Here is a 23709-nt window from a genome sequence, read left to right as displayed (position 1 = left end):
AAGTATGAGACCAAGTAAGCTTCGCTAGTTGGTTACTCGGGCAGAGACCTCACCAAGGAAGAATATACTAAGCTCAAGACATTGTCAAAACAGAAAACTAATTTGATTGTCCGAATTAAACGGTAAAAATCTAAATAAAAATTAGGTAGAAACACTAATATGGGAGCAATAAAATCACAAGCGTTTTAGAGTACGACCCTTGACCTAGTGATTGTTCAATATCCCCCCCCCCCGACGACGTCACACCTGAGTAGAGTGGTGATATGCATACGCCATAAAAGGGACACCATGGCAGGTTGCGACAGCACTTTTCCTGTCGTTGACTTTTCCGCATACAGTCTGCAGCGCACTTCCCCTGATAGCGAGATATTTAAGGATCTAGTCGACAGTGTTAGCAATGCTCTGTCTTCCGATGGATTTCTGTATCTATCGAATCACGGCATAAGTAAAGAGGAGGTAGGGTTTCTTAATGTTTTGTCAAGTAGGACAAATGCTCTGTGGCATTAAGAGTTATAGCCACCCAACTGTAATATCCTTGCTGGTACATGATTCCACGATGATGGCATTCTACTGCAAGGAGTAACATAGTGTGTAATTTGCCATTAAAGGGACAGATTCGATCATTTTTGACCTTATTTCATAAATTTTGTTCGATATAGAAAGCAGTTTGTGTTGACCGATTTCTTTAAACATGCTCAAGAAATGGTAATTTTAAACTTTGCACAATCTAAACTGTGCTTGCAGCCAGACAAAATTAAACATTCAGTGAATACAGTTAAGGCGTACTTTGATGACGTTATGTTTTCTTTTTATAGCTCATTATGATAGGCATTCGCTCATCACGTTTATATTATGTTCAACAGTCACGGTCCAGCCCTTGAAAAAACGTCTTATCACTTACATGTAAACAGGCCGATTGGTACGATTGACCCGATGGCCTTTCGGTTCCAGGTGCTGCCACAAGCGTTATTTTTTAAGCTTCGGTAAAGATGCTTATCTCCCTAGCGCCCTAAACTAGCGTTAAATCGTTTTACATTGTTACGACTGCTGTTTTTGGGCCCTTGGCGCTTTTCATCAGTGATGTTTGGTTGTTTCCTCTATCATACAGTGTTGGTGGCTTCAACACTAAACGTAGGTGCTCTTTTAGCCTCTCGGGCCGACCTGTGAATGCCGCTCATTGACAAAATGAAGGCTCAGCTCCGAACTGGAACAAACAGCACTTAGGTCATACGGTTCAAAATGTACATGTAGGCCTAACGGCTAAGGTACAAATTGACATATGCACCTTTCAAGTGTTCTCGGAAAGACTTAGATCAATCGACTTGAATAGGACACAACCTCTACGAAATAAGTATCACTCTATGAAATAAGTATCAAATATCAAACATTCGGCACAGAACAGAACAGAACATTTCAAAAAATGTTTGTAATGGTTACTTTGATAAGATCAGTATGATCTCCATTATTACCTTTATAGTTTTTTTGGGTGAAAGTTGGGGTCTTTAAAGGTATACCGTCACCTATTCCAATTTTGCCACAGTTACCATGGAAACAGAAAATCTAACCAATCACAGATTTTAGGCGGGTTGCCGCTTTTTAAAAACAGCGCCCTCACATGGGCATTTTGAATACCAAGGAACGCTCCTTTGACCATATATGGGCATATTAAGATTATAGGTGACTGTATACCTTTAATATATCATCAGTATTTACGTCACATAAGCAAATTTACGTAATGTTGTCACCAAGCTTGTAGTATTATTCCCTTGATACAGATCATTAAGGTATTTAGTTATACTGCCGGTTTAATTACTTTCTTTGGATCCATAAATTTCCACTAAAAGAAACTTAAGCATTAGATCTACACCAATGGCTATTTTCTGCACAAATTGGGATCTACGTTCATTTTAAAACATATGTTGTACGATTTATTATGCTCGCCACGGGAGGAAGTAAATGTTAGCGTGGTATTATTATTTGAGTAGATAGGTCACATCCTAAATAATCAGAACTCTGTCCTTTGGTCCTACTGCCCCAAGATGAAATAACTACCAATCGGTTTTGTTGTCAGTATAAGAGAGAGAGAGAGAGAGAGAGAGAGAGAGAGAGAGAGAGAGAAGGAGACGAGAGAGAGAGAGAGAGAGAGAGAGAGAGAGAGAGAGAGAGAGAGAGAGATTGTGATTGTTTATTACCAAAATACTCTGTGTGTTGACATTGGCGAAAAAATCCCGCCAACCATAAAGCAGAGGCAAACGCTTTGCACAGATGACCGTGTTTATACTTTGTATTATGATGATAAGGATTCCACAATTGTAAGTTTTCTCTGAAATGAGATGTGGATATTGCAAGGTAGACTCATTTGATTCAGTTTTGACCTTGTTTGTCTTCCAACCTTATGTAATCCTTAAAGCATTCAATTTATACAGTTTCTTGCAAGATGGATAGGTAATTCTGCAAAGGTTAACTTCCCGCTCTCAACCACCACAAGTTTTCCTAATTGAACGTGATAATATCATTTCATTGCTCATTCAGTGCAAAGAATGTTTGAACTTTACCTTTTACAACACTGTTGTCAACCTTTCTACAGATTAGCAAAGCATTTTCGCAAGCGAAGAAATTCTTCGGGCTCCCTAAAGATGTCAAAGCCAAATACGCGATGGATGCAGAGATATTACGCAACTATGATTATGGTTACTCTGAAACAGGAAAGCAAAGGTGAGTTAAGATGTTGACTTCTTAATCAGTAGCTAGCTTCGGTATCCATGTAATGCTTTAATAGGTTCATAGAAAAGGTATGACATTTGTTTAGCAGACCGAGTACTACATATATACAAAAGCAGGCTCAATTATGATATCTATACCATTTACTGTTAAACTTTGATCTCTTTTTGTTTTGTTTTTTTTAAAAAACCCCAAAAAAAGCAACTTTGATCTCTTTTAACGAAGTGTCATGTGCTGTTGAGAAAATGGATTTTTCAAACACAATTCAAATCGACAATCACACGAGGTCTTCATTCACCATTCATCTCGATTTTACCGAAGTGTCACTCAAACCGTAATCGGAGAATTTTTCTTCTTGTTTTATTTTTCGTTGTGAATCTCGGGTAATTGAAGTATTCTCTTAAAATAATGACTTTTGTAGACGCCTCTGGTGTTGTTTGAAAAGCATAGAGTTTGTGTGTATAGTCTGCCGTAGAGGGCGCAACTCATTGCCATTCACTTTGCAGATCCATTCTTGATCAAGGACTAGAACAAGACCAGAGGGACGGCGAACCAAAATACAAAATGTTTACGGTTTCGTATTGGTTTTGTGTTTCCTACGGAAATGTAGTTATCTGTAGTGGGTTATTACAGTGTTTTATGGGCATTAAACGATGCAGACAGCATCTTAAAATGCATCATAGCGTGGACTGCGTGTCTGAATAGCGACAGACAGATGACTTTGGCTGAACCCGAAAGGTGAGTAGCAGCTAGCGTGAGGTTGTTTATTCAAGACTAGGCTAGACGGAACCAGTAAACTTGGAAGGCCCGTCTCCCTCTTAGGAACTGCAAAGGACAAGGTAGGAACAAGTAAGTTGCAGTAATAACCTTCACGTTTTATTTTATAGCTAAGCCATCCGAAGCGTTTGCCGCAGAATATATCTAGAACAATCATTTTACACAACTATGCATAATTCCCTTTTCGCTCCACAGATTGAATCCTCAGAGACCAGCAGACTTCAAAGAGGGTTTTACTTACACTCCCAAACCTTTGGTCAAGGTACGAATGACAAATAATGAGGGCGAATTACTGGTGTATAGCAAACAGTTCTTGCTGATGGTTTGTTATACCATGCCTCAATCACTGGTTTCAACCAACTTGTCCTGATGGTGACACATGAACTTAAACTTAAATAACACCCTTGCTTTACTCAGAAAGTAGAATAACATGTAAAACATTGAGGCGAAACACTACGTCGGCCTAACTGACAACATATTTAAAACACGCTATAAAAGTCATGACCAACCTTCAAGCTCCGAAGCAAGGCATATATTAAAACAGCACAGAATTATCAAAGTATTCCTGGCACTTGAAATCTAAGGACAAACCATTTAAGAATATATATATATATATATATATATATATATATATATATATATATATATATATATATATATATATAATTATATTTTATTTTATTTATTTTTTTTTATTTTTTGCTAATAATATATTTGCTCACCACATCAGAAAATGCCTGAAGATGAGCTGCCGGATTTCGAGGAGACATTGTTGTCCCTCTATCAAAAGTGCGCACAGCTTGGGAATCGTATGCTAGAAGTGCTCGCTAGAGGGCTGAACTTAGAGGTACTTTATATGAATTGTTTCTATAAATTTAGGTATTTCCTCTTATTCCCACACCAAAACAAAATTGAAAATCAAAACCTCTATAATGGTGTATGCTCACATGAAATCTGGGAAGATCAAAGGTAACCCCTTTAATCAAAACTTCCAAGTCATTTTCCAGTGTTTTGCTCTCTTCTTGGCATATATTTCCTTGTTCAACTCCCAAAAGTCATGTTGTAATTTGCCTATTGTTCACCTTATCAATAGAACTTGATATGGTTGGTCGTTAAAGAGTCGCTGATTGCCACCAAAAATATCTTATCACACTAATTCGATGATGATGTGAAATTGTTATATATGTTTTTTAATTTTTTCTTAACTATCAATAGGATCCATATCACTTCGTGAAAGCGTGCAGGGGAATCGGCGGCCCTGAAAATGAGACAGTTATAAAATGTATTCATTATCCAGCGATATTGGAAAACACGGACCTAAAGGATGATCAGATCCGATGTGGAGAACATTCGGATTTAGGCCTGATTACGCTACTTTTCCAAGATGACAAAGGTGGTCTTGAGGTAAAACATATCCCGTGAAAAAAAGTCTTTTTCATCGAGCTATCTATGGGAAGGAGGTATGATCTAGGAAGTATTTTTGTGGTAAAATGCTGCCAAAGTGTTTTGACATCGTGTTTTGTCGAAAACTCCTGAAGCCTGATGGTCTATTTCCGAGGCAGTTGCATATTCTGACATATTGAAGAACGTTTTACCGGCTTCAAGCTGAAACGTACATCTAAACTGGAAAATTTAAACCTTTTCTGAAACATTTCTCAACTAAACTTTCGAGCATTTGTAAAAGTGAGAAGAAAACGTACTGGAGAAAGCCTTTTCCTGCGAAAATTCCTTTTGAAATTCAAAATGATCGCTTTATCCTCATGGAGAAAACAAAATACATGATTTTTACAAACATGTCAGTACTCTATAACAGACGTCTAAATGAGTCAACAAAAGTAGCAGACCTGAATCAAAGAGCGTCAAAGGTGGCCAAAATATAAAAACATCATGATATAATAATCACCTGACTAACAGTGCACTCGGTGTTGATATATGCCCTAATTTCAAAGCTTCATTCAATATGCAAATGCATTTTTCATTAGTATCTTAGCTATAAACGTTATATTAGGCATTAATAAAACCAAGTATCGTTTTGGTACCAAGGGAGTCGGATGAAATTCAGTTATTCCAGCTCTGACATATAGTACAGTCACGAAAGTGATAAGAAGCTGCACTGTCACCTAATTCCCAACATATTTATAAATACATTAAATATGATCTATTTAACGCATAAGTCGGATCCAATTCAGTGCCTCGATCGCCTAATTATAGAAGTTCATTAAAGATGCAAATGGGCAAATTATCTTGTCTCATACTAATCAAACTTTTGGCATAACTAAAGTGAAGTATGCCAATGTACCACTGAGGTCTCATTAAATCAAGTGCATTCAGCTTTTAGCTCACGTGTTCACATACGTGATCTTATGTCGCAGCGATGTCTGTGTGTCTGTCTGTGGGCGCGATATCTCAAAAACGGCTCATCAGATCAGAGTCAAATCTGGTACGCAAGAACTGTTTAGTTTTTGGTGGGTGTGGCTTGCTTACATTTACTCATTTGCATAATTAATGATTGGACATACATTGAGAACGACTGCACACAATTTGATGAGATTTGCTACAAATGATGATCACAGCAAGATATATCAGCCGTTAAAGGTATTGAGGGATGACATGAAAGATAATTGCTAATTTGCATGTAATGATTTTTCCATATTAGGGATATATATCTGAATTGACTGGATCACGTAACACTCCTACGTCATCAGTACCACTCCTACGTCATCAGTTCTCAATCTCCACCTGGCAAACTTGCTACTCTTTCTTGTCATTATATAAGAAAGACGGCCATTTAATATCAGATTTATCAAATTGAAAAGAAAACGTGAAGGTCCAAGTGGTAAAAGTGGATCTAAGCCTACCGGCTTTATTTCTTCATCATCTCAATTAGAGTATAATAATGTATGCAACACATTTTCTAGGTTAGGTTAAACCCTTATATCCCAAATCAATGAGATCAGGGTCAATTCTTCTCAAGACAGCATTTTGGGTATTTTCGAATCATTTGTTCATAATGGTTTAGTATCACCTTCTTTGGATACCTCTGTAAAGATTTTAAGAGATACCTGGGCTTCCGCGTCTTTTTCTTTGGCAGATACCCTGTCGTTTTCTGAAAAGTCATGTTCAGGTTCTAAAGTGCTTAAATAGATTGTAGTGACTACATTCCTGTTCCTCTCCCTAATGTCTATTTGTTTTCGGTATTTGCATTCTTTGTTGATGCCGATTGGGCAATAAAATATCAAATAGTGGTCCCAAAGTTCTATCGTGCTGAAATATTGCGCCTTAAAGCTTGGCCATGAAACTCCCTGGGCTGGTCATTTAGGGGTCAGGAAGATCTATCATAAAATTCTCAGTCATTTTTATTGGCAGGATTAACAATCCTCTTAAACTTGTCAAACATATCAAATGGTAGGAAAACCGAATCAGACTATTCCAAACGCCCCGTTACAGCCAATTCCTGCATTTCAAGAACCATTTAGTAGGATACTCATAGATTGTGTCGGGCCCCTATTATCTACCAAAAAAAAAACCAACAACAAAAAAAAAAACAAGAGCAGGAAATGAGTTCATGTTGACAATTATGTGTTCATCCACTCGGTTCCCAGAAGCCATACCACTGAGAAATATAAAGGCAAAAACTATAGTGAAAGCTTTAGTCACATTTCCCATTTTATTTTGCTTTCCTAAATATGTCAAGGTCCGATTAAGGCTCCAACGTTATCTCTGGAATCTTTCAACAAGTCATGGGTCAGCTAGGCATTAAAAGTACCGGTATAGGTCCTCTGCCTGTCACCCAGAAAGCCAGGGTGCTGTCGAGCGATTTCATCAAACCTTGAAAAATATGATCAGGACCTACTGTTTTGACACTGAGAAACAGTGGGATGAAGGAAACGACTAGCAATGAAATGACCGACAGTAACCCCTACACGTGATGCATCGTGAGCATGATCTCCTCTTGTTGATTTACCGGACCTTTGAAGTAGCCGTTCATCCTCTTTTGGTGAATGTATTTGTTTTAACGATTACTTAAGTCATTAGCATTGAACGGACGTTGAATCTTGACCTTCATGCTCTATGACTTAGTGATTAGTTTAGTTTTTTGTAATAGATTTTATTTTCAAGATAATCGCTGACTTCACCGTTCTTCCTCATGGCACACTAGACATAGGTATTTGTGTAGCTTCATGCATGTCCAGCTTCTATGTTGTACCACCACGTGTTTCTTAATTTTAATGTACGTGGTTCAAGACGGTCCTTTCTGAAATTGAGTGTATGCTACCTGGTAATTTTATCAGCTTGACCCAAATGAATCTGAATACGGTAAATGGTAGACTGGAAGATCCGTCGCTCGAGGAGGCTCTCTACGCTCCGTAGGGAGCGTCCTCGAGCGACGGATCTTTCAGTCTAGATAAATAGGTTCTAAATTATATTGATTTTCCAGCAGGCTTTACTTTTTTTTTTTTGACATCTAGGTCCAGACAAAGGATGGTGATTTCATTCCCGTCCCACCGATAGAAGGAACAATCGTCGTAAACATAGGTGCCACTATGCAGAGGTGGACAGCTGACAAGTTGGTTTCAAATGTAAGTATGAAAATTGACGCCAGGTGGACAAAAATTGGAGCTGCGTTTGACCATCCTCATGATCTTCCTTCCATTCATTTATTTCCCCGATTCAATCATTAACTCGTACCCAAATGAGGGCCATGATAGTCTAAAGGCAATACCCACCTGATAAAACTTTCCTCAGGGAAACGTTAAACCTTCTCTTACCAAATCAAGAATAAATATCTTCGACATCGTGCAAATTTTGCTCCTTAAGAATCAAATTACCGAAATATTTGCCGAACTTTAAAATTCACAATGGCCGCCGTATTAACTCTTCTGGGAAAAAATTAAACGCGCTTTTCACAAAACTAATATTGTGAGAGCTTTACTTACATCACTGATGAGCTTCAAAATGAGCCCCCAAAGCGGTCACAACAGAAAAGTGTCAGAAAAAAAAAACTCTCAATATGTCGCATGAGCTCATTCTTAATTTACCTTAAGGTAGAACGCACCTCGGGGACAGACATTCGGACTCTCAAACTTTTACAATTCTGTTCTGATATACCACATATGGTGGTTCATTTTAAAGCTCTTGGTGAAAGAAAACTTTTCACCGGCTTAGTTTTTCGAAATTGGAAATTTTTTATTTTTCTCCATAGAGTTAACACAGGGATGGCGGCCATTTTGAATTTCTAATATCGGTAAATCTTGAGTAATTTGTTTCTCTAGTACCAAAATTTGCACGGTGACCCCCTATTTTTATTCTTGATTTTGAAAGAGATTGGTTGAAAGATTCCTTGAGGAAAGTTAGAACAAAAGTTTAAGTCTTGTAATTTTTACTGGAAAATTGTTTTCAAAATAGATTGGAATATTGCAAAATTATGAGTGTGATAACTTCACTAAACGAGATACGCCTCGATGGAAAAGTTCAAAGTTTACCCTACATTACGTCATTAAGGTTTCTTGCCATAAACTTCGTAGATTTTCAGTGAAACTTGCATTTTTTGTTCCACATCTGGTAGTTACATTCATCAGTCTAGGAAACTCCCATAAAATATTCTGTGTATCCCCTGTCATAAACCTGTGGTGCAGGTCTCTGTGACCAAAGGCGGAAGAGGGAGGTGTAATACTGCAGTGGTTCAAGTCTGTATACAGTGATGTAAGAACATAGTGTGTAGAGAGATGTGCACAGAGATCTCTGTTTCGGGGTCTTAACTTTGTGCCAGTATCAGTGCCTGCAAATTTCTTGCTTTTAATGGGCAGTGTCGTTTACAGCCTTTGAGCGAAACTTTAAAGAGAATGGAAGGGCTGTGAGTTGAAAAGCGTCGAATATATGGGTTTTTTGACGTACGAGAAGGTAGGTATGAACGAACAAGAGATAGCTCTTATTGACGTCGTAAGGCACCATTGAAAAAGTTAGTCATTGCAGTTTTACCAACAATTATTGAATTCTGCCCTAGGTTCACCGTGTCGTCATGCCAACAACCGATGAAGTCAAGCATTTGAGCCGATTTGCTATCGCCTTCTTCTACAACTCGGACAACGATTACGTTGTGACCTGCATCGATGGCAGTGACAAATACGAGCCAATAACAATGGCTGAATTCCTGAATCAAAGACTTGAGACGGTCTATCTGAAATGAATGCTGATCGCAGGGCTCGGACGACTGATCGGCGGCTACTAACTTCTTAACACGTCTCATTTCTGCAGCATTCAGAAATCAACTTGATCTTTAACACATTTAATCGTTCCAGTAAACATGAAATTATTGGAAAGGTGTTCATTTCAGTTCATTTTGCCAAATTTCCGGTTCTGTAAAGCGTAGGACATTGTGAACCAGCATTGTGGTTGTAGTAATTTATGAATTTCAATGTATAGCTGACTTTATCGCGTGGTCACAGAACCAATCACTTGTATGAATATGCCACCTCGCACCCTTTCAAAGCATAGCCATGATCTTGGGGTGGCCTGTGTGCTCCAATTTTGAATTTTTAGTCATGAACCTATCGTCGGCACATTTATAACAAAATGGTCTTCAAACAATTCTACTGTACACAGAGTGCATCTTGAACCCATAGCATAGTGTCCTTGATGTGAAATGTTTGGTCTTCACATTTGGCGAAAGTATGCATTGAGCGTGCAATAACTTTGTGTTATTAGAATTTGACTGAACAATCGTTGTTAACCCTTCGTTGCCGTTCAGTTTTTCATAATGTTAGCCTGTTCATATACCATTGCAATAAAGATAAAATGTTTGTTCTAATGTCGACTTTGATTATAGTGAAAATATTTTTTGTGTCCCTCCCTCCCTCCCTCCCTCTCTCTCCCCCCCTCTCTCTCTGTACATATCTCTCTAGCTGATCTGCCAATACAGTCATGACGTCATAGAGGGCAGGACAGGACACTTCGAGGAGCACAGAAATGCATGCACCCGTATAATGTGTATTCTGCACTGTTTATTAAAGTCAATAATTTTACCAAAAAAATGAAGCAATTAAAACGTCATCTACTCTACAACTTTCAAAGGGAGTAAACACAAGTAGTAGACCTGAAAGTTGCTTTCCTTTATAGCATCTAAAGTGTTCCCGAGGCACATTCTACCTATTGAAGTGTTAGTCATTTATGTCTATATGCGTACAAATTCAAATCAGATAATCAGCCTTTGGTTTCCTAGAGGTATTCACCTTTTTATCTCTGAAATTTATTGTTTGTGCATGATCGGGCAAAAAATGTTCTGCGGAAAGAGGACATTCAGATCAAGTGGAAATTTTCTTTTACGAGTTTTTCATTGAGTACATCGACCATCAATTGCACAAAAGAGGTTAAAAATATGATGGTATGAGCTTGAGTGCTTCTGAACTCTACAATGTGTGGGAGGGTCTCAGTCAGAAAAATGTACGGTTGTTGGTTCGAACCCAAATGAAAACACCGTATTTAAGATGGCTGCCACCGCTAACACTGACACCTGTCACGACGCAAGGGATCATCAGCTATCAAACATCTTGGCCACCTTGAACAACCTATCATCACAAGTTGCATAGCTAGTAAGTCTTGAAAGCAAGCTAGATAACCTACAAACTTCTGTCCAGTATATGAGCAGCTATTTTGAAGAATATAGAACACAAATTACAAAAGTTGAACAGCAAAACAAAGAACTGACAGAAAAACTGAATGTTACGCAACAAAAATTGCAAACAACAGAACGAGAAGTCCAAGACCTACAGCAGTACACCAGACGCAACAATCTGGAAATACATGGAATTCCAGAAAGTGCCAATGAAAACACAGAAGAAATTGTGAGGAAGGTTGCGGCTGTTGTTGGAGTAACTATCAAAAGTGCCGATATCGACGTGAGTCATCGTCTGCCTACAAAACAGACGCATCAAGACCAACAACGCCCGGCACCTATCCTCGTAAGATTTGTTCAAAGAAACCTGCGAAATACCTTCTATGAGGCAAAGAAAAAGCTGAACAGGCTGACAAGTAAAGATTTGAACATCAAGGGAGCGAACGACAACTCTTACGCCATTATATTAACGAACAGTTAACAGCCCAGAACAAAAAACTCTTCCACGAGGTAAATGTGAAACGTAAGCAGGTCTGATGGAAATACATTTGGACATTCAATGGAAATATTTATGCCAGAAAGGACAAGGGACTCAGACACGTATGTATCAAGTCAATGGCCGACCTAAGACACATTCACTAATCAAGTTCACTATTCGACCTCTGCAATTACCATTTCATTCACTGACAATTCAGCATGGCAGTTCCCCCCGACGATATTGACGACGTTCATAAATCAATATGCAACTCCTACTCCGTAGATGAATTCAACACAAACTTTCCAGGAAACTGCTCTCGGAATCATCTCAGTTTAATCCATGTAAACATTCGTTCACTCAATAGACATTTCGATGATTTGGTTCAGCTCAAAAACGCTCTTACTACACCATTACATATTATCGCTCTGTCGGAAGTTTGGCAAGTGGAAACTCCTTCTCTGTTTGATATCCCAGACTACAACCTTATCTTGAAACAGAGACAAACATCTGGCAGACAACATGGAGGTGGTGTTGGCGCCTATATTCATTGTAGTATGAAATATGAAATTCTCGACGACGTTAACATTTTACATTCAGAATCTTTATGGATAAAAGTAAATATGAATCGAACAAATATTATTCTGGGTATTGTATATCGCAAACCAGGCACTCCTGTTGACGCCTTTACGGAGGATATTGAAAATGCACTGTACAAGGTTAAATCGACAATGTGTGATTGTATATTGGTAGGTGATTTCAACATAGATTATTTAAAGCTCACCAGCCCGCAGGTCTGTAGTTATAACAATACTCTTGCCAGTCTTAACTTTAAGCAACTTATTACCGTTCCAACTCGTATGACAAGCCATTCAAAGACAACTATTGACCATGTATACTGTAACTTTACAGACCGTTTTGTAAATTGTGGTGTTATTACAGCTGATGTTGCGGACCACTTCCCAATATTTGCTACCTTTAAAAACTTACTTTCAGTCTTTGAGAGTCCTCACCAGGTATCAGCTCATATACGGAGTTTTGTTAATTATGACAAAGCTCTTTTTCAAAGAGCGTTGTTTGATATAAACTGGGACACAGTTCTGTCAAGCAATGATGTTAATAATGCCTACAACAGTTTTGCAGATATTTTCACTGATGTTTGTATGGAATTTGCCCCATTGGTCACTAGGAATAGAAAGAAAACCAAGTCCAGAAATATGGATCACAAAAGGGTTAAGGAAGTCAATTTATACTAAATATAGGATATACCGGAAAGTAGTTAAAAGTAATTTCGAGCCCCTTTTAAAAGCTAGATTTAATGTCTACAGGAATATTTTGACGTCTTTAATAAGGAAGTAAAAAAAATGTATTATTGTGATAAATTCAGTGATAGTTGTACAGATTCAAAAAAATGTTGGAAGCTTATTAATGAGATCCTTGGGAAAGCAGGTCAAACAAGTACTAATCTTCCCAACAAAATCATTGACAGTACAGGGATTATTACCGACCCTTCACATATTGTTCAGAAGTTCAACGATTTTTTCTCTCACATTGGTAGTAACTTAGCTGATAAAATCACAAGAAGTACCAGCCACAGAAACTTTCTCAAATCACCTCATTCCACTAGCATTTTCTTTCATCCAGTAACAGCTGAAGATGTAATCAGCGAGATTTTGTGCCTTCATCCTGCCAAGTCATCAGGACATATTTCTGCTCGGTTACTGATATACGCTGCTGTGGTTATCTCAAAACCCTTGTCTCATATCATTAACCTTTCTCTCCAGCATGGTGTCTCTCCCGATTCTCTCAAGATCGCAAAAGTCATTCCAATCTATAAAAAGGGATGTCCACATGACGTTAACAATTACCGTCCAATTTCAATTCTCCCCCGACTGAGCAAAATTTTTGAAAAAATCATCAACAAACAATTGGTTTTATTCTTAGATAAGCATAAACTTATTCATCCCCATCAATATGGTTTTAGGAAAAACCACAGTTGCAAACTGGCTCTTATCAATGTTGTTAATGATATGTTACGCAGTCTTGATGACGGCAACATTGTGCTTGGAATTTACTTAGACCTAAAGAAAGCTTTTGACACTATTGATCACAAGATTCTTATTGACAAACTCCATCTGTACGGCATTCGAGGAACAGCTTGTGATTGGTTCAAGAGCTACTTGACTAATAGAAAACAATATGCAGTGCATGTAATTATGTTTCAACTCTTAGTCCCATTGGCTATGGTGTTCCTCAGGGATCAATTCTAGGGCCCATTCTGTTTCTTATTTACATTAATGATCTCCCAGATTGTACGTCGTACTTCACTTCCAAGCTCTTCGCTGATGACTCTGATTTTTTCCACTCCTTCACAAGTAATACACTTGATATTAACGATACCAACGTTGAATTTAACAACATTGTGAACTGGTGCTCAGATAACAGTTTGACCATCAACCAGGACAAAACAAATTATGTTATTTTCTCTACTTATCATCGTTCTTACGTTAAAAACGGACAGATTAGTATCGATTCAAATGAGATTAGTAACGTTGAACATGTTTCACATCTTGGAGTAGAGATTGACAGCCACTTGTCCTGGAAACATCACATTAATAAAGTCTGTACAAAAATCAGTCCAAAAATTGGTTTATTAGCAAAAATCAGACACTTAGTTCCAAAACACATCCTTATTATGCTCTATAATGTTTTTATTCTTCCTCATATTTCATACTGTTTGGAGATATGGGGAAGCACATACCATTCCGCTTTACTCCCTATCCACAAACTTATGAAAAAGATAGTTAGAATTATTACCTTTAAGTCACCCACTACTCCAAGTGAACAGATCTTTAAGGAATTAAAAATTTTGAACATATACAATCAGTTTGAATATCAGATTGGGATTTTCATTCATGACCTTTTGTCAAGTAATCCACCCCATAGCGTCAATGACTATTTTACTTGCCTACTCACAAATATACCACTAGATCAGTTTCTAACTCGTCCTTTCTATTACCAAAATGTAAACTTCACCTTGGTCAATTTTCTTTCAGTTATCACGGTGCTAAAATTTGGAATAGGCTTCCACTTTCCATAAGGAACATTTCACATCGTAAACAGTTCAAGCATGCCCCAAAATCTTTCATTATCAATAAATCGTGATTTCCTCGTGTAAGTTTTGCCCACTTTACTTTTTCATTTGTATTTAAGACTATGTTATTGTTCTTTTGGGAGCCAGATTTTCATTAGCTTCACATAAGGCCAAAAAAAAAAATATGTGCTGTTCCGATTACATGGTTTTCAAAAATAGGGTAGGTAGGTAGGGAAATTTTTTTTTTTTCATTTTTTTTTTATTTCTCAATGTGCATTTTGTACGCGTTCAAACAAACTACCAGTGAACAATTTCCTCATGAAACGCACTCAAATTGAATACCAATAGGCCTATATTAAAATAAAATAGTCATCAGTAGAATTGAATTGTGTGGTTTATTAGACTGCCACAGAAATTGATATGGCTGAATAACAATTCTTTGACAGGAAAGTGAACTTATCCAAAGGTAAATCCTCAGCTTTTTGCAGTCACTCGCTAGAAAAACGCACATACTTTACGTTGAAGTTGTTTGTAGCCTCGCCAACCTGTATATTTGTCTGCTGTACTTCCAACCACGGCCCAGCAGCATCACTGGCACATTCAACTCGAATAGAGTACATTTTACATTCAGAAAAACCTGGATGGTGTTCCTCCAAAATTTCTTCGAATGTTCGGTTCTGTTTAACAGAAGACAAAATCGACCTGTCTTCACCATGATCACATTTGCGAAACAAAATTGAGTACACGTTATGTCCATCGCGAGTCACCATTTTGTTTGAGACGAGGCCTGCTATAAGTAGGGATACCAGGCCCTTTTTTGTTCTTGGTTAAACTTACTTGAATTGTATGTTTTCTTGAAGATCTTGTCTCAGGATTCAAAAAACTGTTTGAATGATGGTTCTATCTTGTCTACTTCCAGGGTTATGATTTTTTTAGAATTAAAATATGCTCGATTTTTTTGACAAATGGTCAAAAAATTTCAACATATGGCTAAGAGTCATTTTGTGGGTATCCCTATGAAAAAATATAGTTGTATAATAACATTAATTCTCTAACTAATCTGCTTTAAAATACTTTTTGTGCAATATATTGTAAGAGTATGGTATAAGGAGCTTTTGTTTTCTTTACACAGACTTGAAAATGCTAAAAATTTTGTGAGACAGAGTTGAAAATTGGACGGCACCGTGTATACTATACCAGTCAAAAAGCTATTTTTCACCATTTTCAAACTACTGTAACTTTCAGAGTTTTTAAGCTAGCTCTGTCAAATTTTGGACAGTTAGACTTGAGTAATAACAAAAAAGAATAAATATATTTTAGATCTGTAAAATTTCTTGAATGTTACATTTGAGAAATTCTGATATTCAAAAAACCAAAAATCATAGGAATATGAATAAAATAAGTCATTGTTCAACTGACTAACTCACAGTACAGAATAATCCCCCTGGAGCTGTCCTTTTTTACACAAGAATATTACTCCCCCTAAAAAACTGTCATCTTGTTGTACTCAATTTTCCTTTAGCATTGAAATCTAGAGTAAGTGTTATGATTTTTTCCTTTCCTTTCCTTAGATTTTTCATTCTCTCTTTATTTGCTCTCTCTTCATTTGCCCGTCTTTCAACTTGTCTTGTTTATCAATTCCCGATTCCTGCACTACCCCATGTCTGTCATTTTCCCCAGTTTACGTTAATGCTGTTTAAAAATAAAGGTTGTTTACATACATTTATTATAATAATAACCATGGCATGCTGACTTTATTCCCATACATCATTGAAAGAGTATTCATTTCTGTTGTCAAATATCATTTTGTAAATGTTGTGTAACATCAACAGATGAAAAATGAACACAGTTTAATGTTCGCAAAACTACCAGGGTTAACGTTTGAAAACAGCTGATTGTAGCGTTGGCAGTTATGGGCTGTTCAACGAAGTACGTACGTACGGCAAAATTCACGGTAAATTCCGAACGCGCAGATTTTGAAACTACTCAGAACTGACCTTAACACACAGTTTTTGGTGTACGGGTTTATATTTTAATGATAGAATGACTATAAAAAGTAAAATTGACCAAAATTTTGCTCGATTCACTATCACAAAACACTTCCGGGTTTTCACTTGGCCTGCATAATATGGCCGCGCTGTGCATGGCGCGGTTCGGAAATGACAACAAGAATGTAAATGAAAGATTACATCAAAAAACGGCCATGAAAATGCTTCAAACTTTCCACAAATTTAATATAACAGTTGCTGTTTGGTATACTAACTCCGATCACTGAAAATTGTCCCTGCATTTTAGCGAAAACCTACCTACAAAACGCCGTTTAGGCGCTGAACAACATACTGTAACGAGCCATTCCATTCTAACATAGGAAGTAGTGGCCTGAGAAATGTGCGTGCCGCAGTACGGCACGCTGTATGGCGAAAAATAATGCTTGATTTTGAGCGCTAAAATGACACGATATTTTTTTCTTTATTTTCAAAAAACATCCCATGGTAGAACGAGCAGTTGAATTGGAATTTTTTTCATCGAAAATTCTATTGAATTAGACCTAATACTTTTTGAGATACAGCAGTTTGAAAACCGGAAACCGTTCAGTGTGCAACAACTGTCAGTGTATGTCGCAAGTTTTCGTGATATGAGCGTCTGGCATCACTTCTATAAGAATGACGTATTAGTTCTCGCGTGATTCGCGCGATTTGTCATAGTTCTCGCGTGATTTCATGCGTTTCACGTTTTTTTCATATCGTTATTTTTAGCTCACGTGTGTAAACACGTGGGCTATTGTCATAGCGATGTCTGTCTGTCTGTCCGTGTGTGTGTGTGTGTGTGTGTTAGTGTGTGTGTGTCTGTGTGTGTCTGTCTGTCTGTTTACACGATAACTCAAAAACGCCTGAACGGATTCAAGTCAGATTTGGTACACAGGTACCATATGCTACTTGCAAGAACTGATTAGATTTTGGTTAGTGTGGCTTGCATATTAATGAAGTTATGCAATATTGTTATTTTCCGTACAATGGTTTCCCTATGGAGACGGTAATGACAGTGTAGACATATATCAAGAAATACTGCACCAAATTTCATGAAACTTTTCACAGATGACAATCTACGAACATTATGATGATACTGTGAGTGTCATGTCAATTATCTTCTCATTTGCATATTTAATGAACTTTTGTTATTAGTGAGATAACTCTGAAATTCCTGCACCAAACTTGATGATACTTGCAGCAAATATTGATCTGATATATGTCTCATTATACTTAGAAGCATTAAGCAGTGTCAAGTTAATAAATAGCTCATTAGCATATTTTATGAAGGTTTGTAATTAGTCATATAACTCTGATATAACTTTACCAAATGTGATGAAATCTGCTACAGATACTGATCCGATTTTTATCTAACTGTAGTGTAAAGCATTTAGTAGTGTGAAATTAATTAAGGGTTCATTTGCATATTTAATGAACTTTGTAATTAGGTATATAACTCGTAAATTACAGCACCCAGGTCAGTGAAATTGAGTACAGATATTGTTTTGATAAATATCTAATTGTACTGAGAAGCATTTGGCAGTGTCAAGTTAACAAATAGGTCATTTGCATATTTTATGAAGTTTTGTAATTAGTGATATAACTCCAAAATAACTGCACCAAATGTGATGAAATCTGCTGCAGATACTGATCCGACAGATATCTAATTGTGGTGTAGAGCATTTAGTTGCGTTAAGTTAATTAAGGGTTCATTTGCATATTTAATAAACTTTGTAATTAGTGATATAACTCCAAAATTACAGCGTTAAATTTGATGAAACTTGCTACAGATGTTGATCTGATAAATATCCAATTGTACTGAGAAGCATTGAGTAGTGTCAAGTTAATAATTAGCTCATTTGCATATTTCATGAAGTCTTATAACTAGTCATATAACTCCGAAATAACTGCATCAAATGTGATGAAAACTGCTGCACATACTGATACGACAGATATCTAACTGTGTTGTAAAGCATAGTGGTGTAAAATTAATTAAGGGTTCATTTGCATATTTAATAAACTTTGTAATTAGGTATATAACTTCAAAAATTACAGCGTTAAATTTGATGAAACTTGCTACAGATGTTGATTCGATAAATATTTAATTGTGCTATGAATCATTGAACAGTGTCAAGTAAATTTAGGGTTTATTTGCATATTTAATGAACTTTGTAATTAGTGACATTACTCTACAATTACAGCATTAAATTACATAAAACGTGCTACAAATGTTGATCTGGTGGATATCCAATTGTTCCATAAGCATTGAGCAGTGTCAAGTTAATTGCATATTAAATAAAGTTTTGTAATTAGTGATTAAACTCTGAGAGTACTGTGCGAAGTTGAAAAACCTGCTACATACAGTGATAACATATATCTCATTGTTCTGTGAAGAGTACAACTATTAATGAACCTGTTGTAAAACACGTGAGCATATTCAGTTCATATCTGGTTACTTCCGGGTTTACGAGGCTCTAAAAAGTCTAGGGTCGGGGGGTTAAAATTGGGGTAGGTCGGGTAATCGGAACAGCACACATTTTTTTTTTGGCCTAAGCTATTTCTAGCTCCCCGTCACATCTCTTCCCTACGTTCTAAGCTTATGTATTTTTGTAATTCAAGATTTATGTTTTTTTTGTTCCATAGGATAAAGAATTACATCAACATGTAAGTAGTAAAGACAATGGGCAATGGAACTTTATAAGAAATGTGACGAATAAATTAATAAATAAATATTAATGACAAAACTACTAGCACAAGTCGTTCTTTTGAGAAAATGATGAAGGGTGTCTCATGTGAAATGTCATGAAGGTCGATGGCCTTAGATGACGCCATGCTTGCTAATTGCTCATGCTCATTAATCCTTTAATCTGAAAAAAACACACAAATGTTTAATTAAACGCTTCTTACGTCACCCTGTCGTCCTAATTAAAGATAGAAGAGGAGGTAGGCCTCCCTCTACTGTCCATGTTCTAATAAACATGGCATCACCAGTACAGGCCAAACGATTATTTCATTTCTGCTGTATCTACATGTAGGTACAGACCCAGGATGGTGAGTTCATTCCAGTCCCACCAATAGAAGGAACAATCGTCGTAAACATAGGTGACTTTTTGCAGAGGTGGACAGCTGATAAACTGGTTTCAAAAGTGAGTATGAAAATTGACGCTTGGACAAAAAGCGAAAAAAAAATTATGAGCTGCATTTTGACCATCCTGACGACCTTTATTGGCTTCATTCATTTATTCATTCACTCCTTCATTAATTCAATAATAGCTGACAAGAGAGTTATGAAGTCGTCTGGAACCCCGGGAAATATTTATTGGACCCCAAATTAAAAAGCAAACACAGGAAAACAAAAAATGTTCCTGCAATGTGCATTCTTAAGTTTTCGACAAAGAGTGAGGGCCAAACGAGCTGGCTATCATCAGGGTCATGAGACAGTTTTCCGAACAGATAACTACGATTAAAATCAACATCAATATTATCTTGCGGTTAAATCTCATCAAAAACCAAACGTGTTAAGCTGCGTAATGTTTTTTCAATGTAATTTTAAAATGTAGCGTCACAAATGTAGTAATTATTGCGGGAATATCGTTTTGAAAAATCATCAGTAACCTAACAAAACTAGCTATATATTTTCATTAAAAGTTAACTCTTGACCGCTACTGTGTCATTTGCAATTGCTCAGTGAACTCCAGGCTCTCATATACCATGCCTGGTACAGGTCTATGTGATCACAGGATCAAGGTTGTAATAATGCAGTGGCTCAAGTATGTATACAGTGATGTAAGACCATTGATTAGCGTATACAGAGATGTGAAAAGAGATCTCTGTTTCGGGGTCGTAACCTAATTGTGCCTGTATCAGTTCTTGCAAATTTCTTGCTTTTAATGGTCAGTGCCGTTTACGGCCTTTGACTGACGTGCACAGAGATTTATGTGACGAGGTCTAAATTTTGTATTTGTATCAGTGTCGGTATTACACAACTGTGTACAAAGACATGTGACAAAACCTGGATTGTTTGATTTTAAAGTCGTCATTCTTAACTTTGAGTGATAAAAACGAAATCCTGCGAGCTACATGCCCTATGCGTAATAGTCCTTACTAGAATTAATAGAACGGAAAATTAATCGTTGTCTTTCGATTCAAAACTGTAGACAGCTTTCAGTCATCACACCCATGTTTCAAACTTGCATCAGTGAAAACGTTTATAAATTTCACATTCGTGTACAGTCTTGCACTGATAGACCTGATACTGGCCGATACAGCTCACAAAAGGTTATCAAAAATTACACACCCTGTTATGGGGATAGTTAAACTTACTTAGCGGTGGGAGCAACAGGGCTTAGTGAATGGTTGGTGGCGTTCTCAGTCTGTACCATATGTGAACTGAATGTGCTCATTTTACAACAGGTTCATGAACAACAGTACGCTTCATAGAACAATCAGATATCTGTTATGTCATTATATGTAGCATGTTTCAACTTTCGCGCAGTACTCTCATAGTATATTTATTTAATATGAAAATTTATCATATACCTATGCCCTGTATTGTGTCTGTACTGAGTTCAGTGACATGATTGATCACGTTGATTTGCATGTCAATAAAGTGATACGCCTTGTTGATTTGCATATGAAAGGAATGATCAGCGCGTCTTTCTTTCATTCAATTGAATATTTGCATATGAAAAAGTGATACGACATGTTGATTTACATAACAAAGCCTGATACGGCCTGTTGATTTGCATACCGGACTACTTACATGGTGGCGCCCTAATCAAAACAAACCATGGTACCCGTCTATGATTTTGACTTTGACTTTCATTACGATATCATGTCCGATTTCCAAAAGTGGCAGGGTTTTGAAGCATAGGGAAATGCGGGTAACTAAATAAAACACATGTGTCGATATCGGATTAACCTGCGTAGTGCTACTAATTTGAACAAATTGAAGAGCAGAGCATCACACCGTACGGGCACTGACAGATCGATGACCGACCAGCTGTTCCGTCCGTGCATAAGCACAGACGCGCAGACGACAAGCAAAAGTGCTATCGGAAATGTCGGAGGACCGCAAATTCAAAAGCACAACTTTCAAAAATATCGTTTATCATGGTAAATGCGTTCTGAAAAATAATACCAAACACAACACTTGCATGTACCGTACCGATTTTGAAGTAAAATGAACTTCATTTTACATAATTTTCATTATCTGAAATATTTTGTGATTTTCATGAGACACCGGTATAAGACGGTCACTATAACAACAACCTTGCCATTCCACCATGTCTGTCAGCGAAAACCTGCAGGAGCTTTTCAGTCTGTCAGATTTGTTAGCTGCGGAAGAAGTTTTTGACAATTTACCACCCCAACCCGAACAACAACATCAACGGTATGTAGAGTTTACTGATAGTGACCGGGAGGAGTTCGTCAGTCTTCAAAAAAAGAAAAATACCGTGCGAAACACCAACACGGCTACCAAACAGTTTCAGCTATGGTTGAATGCTATGGGCGCCGAACGAAACCCGCCGAATATGTGACATCCCTCCTGCTGAGCTTGACGACTATCTGGCAGCGTTTTTTTAGGGACTCGCCAGAAGGACGGCAGCGACTATGAGCCTGATACACTTACCAACTATCAAAGAGGTATCGATCGGTTTTTAAAAGACAGCGGCTACGGGTTTTCCATCATACGCGATAAGTTGTTCGAGAAGTCGCGAAAATGCCTCGCAGCCAAAAGAGTAGAACTGAAAAAGCACGGAATGGGAAACAAACCAAACGCAACCGACAGACTGACTGAGGAAGAAGAAAAAATTCTCGTTGACAAGGAAGTTATCGGCCGATCAACCCCTAGGCCCTGAAGCTCTCTTCAATGCAGTGTGGACTAACAACACCAAAATGCTCGGTTTCCGCGGCGGGCAAGTAAATCGTCAGCTGAAATGGGGTGATATAATGCTGAAGAAAACCGCCGGCGTCCTAGAATATCTCGAATTCAACGAGCGGGAAACAAAAACGCGATGGGGGCAAACAGGAAGCTAAACGCGACCGTTTAACCCCAAGATATTTGCAACACCCAACACCATGAACAGCTGTCCGGTCGAGACTTATCGTCAATTCGCTCGCCGTCGTCCCCAAGAAATGAACACTCCGGACAGTCCGTTTTATCTCAGTATTAATTACACCCCCACGACTCATATTTGGTATAAGAAAAATCTAATGGGTCAAAACAAGTTGGCTAATGTTGTGAAAACGATGTGTAATAAAGCGGGAATCTCCGGGAAGAAAACTAATCACAGCATGCAAAAAACGGCCATAACAAATTTGCTCCATGCCGGGATTCCCCCAACTCAAGTGCAGCAGTTGTCTGGACACCGTAACGTTCAGAGCATAAACAACTACGCTGTAGCGTCGCTCGAGCAACAAAATGAGATGTCCAACATACTATCTAACAATAACAAAGAAGAAACAGCAATTGTTCCATCATCGGGAAATGTGACAGAAGCAAGACCAGCAAATCCACCATTTCACAAGTACCATCAAAAGTACCAAACCAGGCAGCAGCTACAGCGGGTATATTCAGCGGGGCGGTCATTTACGGCGGTTCATTCACTATTAATGTTGCCACGTCCACGTTCAAGTCTCAACCACGCAAACGTCGTAGGGCCGTGATATATGATTCTTCGAGTTCTGACAACTCCCAAGACTGGTGATCTTCCGAAACCAGATTTTTCCAATTTCGTTCGCGCTCGTACACGTTGGACTCAAACATGTGACTGTTGTGTTTCATTGAAGTTGAATTTGAAATTGCCGTGTTTGTTTCTTTCTCGCCAGTTTAATGACTCTCCCAAGACTGGTGATCTTCCGAAACCAGATTTTTCCAATTTCGTTCGCGCTCGTACACGTTGGACTCAAACATGTGACTGTTGTGTTTCATTGAAGTTGAATTTGAAATTGCCGTGTTTGTTTCTTTCTCGCCAGTTTAATGACTCTTCCAGATCAAATA

The 23709-nt window shown here is 37.7% G+C and overlaps 2 protein-coding genes across 2 annotated transcripts in view; one reads left to right on the top strand and one right to left on the bottom strand.

Moving 5' to 3' along the window:
• The window catches only part of LOC139114563 (uncharacterized), a 485747-nt gene that overhangs the window by 436927 nt on the left and 25111 nt on the right, over window positions 1-23709 (bottom strand). The gene's annotated exons all lie outside the window — the stretch shown is intronic.
• LOC139114571 (uncharacterized) lies at window positions 252-10310 on the top strand. Its single transcript, XM_070676380.1, has 7 exons — window positions 252-456; window positions 2588-2715; window positions 3694-3760; window positions 4229-4345; window positions 4714-4902; window positions 7968-8078; window positions 9503-10310. The coding sequence occupies exons 1-7, from the start codon at window positions 289-291 to the stop codon at window positions 9683-9685; spliced, it is 963 nt and encodes a 320-aa protein (XP_070532481.1). The 5' UTR covers window positions 252-288; the 3' UTR covers window positions 9686-10310.

Source organism: Ptychodera flava, chromosome 16 (genome assembly GCF_041260155.1).
Source record: "Ptychodera flava strain L36383 chromosome 16, AS_Pfla_20210202, whole genome shotgun sequence".
Lineage (NCBI taxonomy): Eukaryota > Metazoa > Hemichordata > Enteropneusta > Ptychoderidae > Ptychodera > Ptychodera flava.
Note: the sequence above shows the minus strand (reverse complement) of the source record. Positions and strands in the feature narration are given on the sequence as shown.

Excerpts from the sequence above, each read along its gene's own strand:
- LOC139114571 (XM_070676380.1), top strand. The coding sequence starts at position 289 with ATGGCAGGTTGCGACAGCACTTTTCCTGTCGTTGACTTTTCCGCATAC. Across the intron at positions 2,716-3,693 it reads TCTGAAACAGGAAAGCAAAG|ATTGAATCCTCAGAGACCAG; the intron begins GTGAGTTAAGAT and ends TTCGCTCCACAG. Across the intron at positions 3,761-4,228 it reads CTCCCAAACCTTTGGTCAAG|AAAATGCCTGAAGATGAGCT; the intron begins GTACGAATGACA and ends TCACCACATCAG.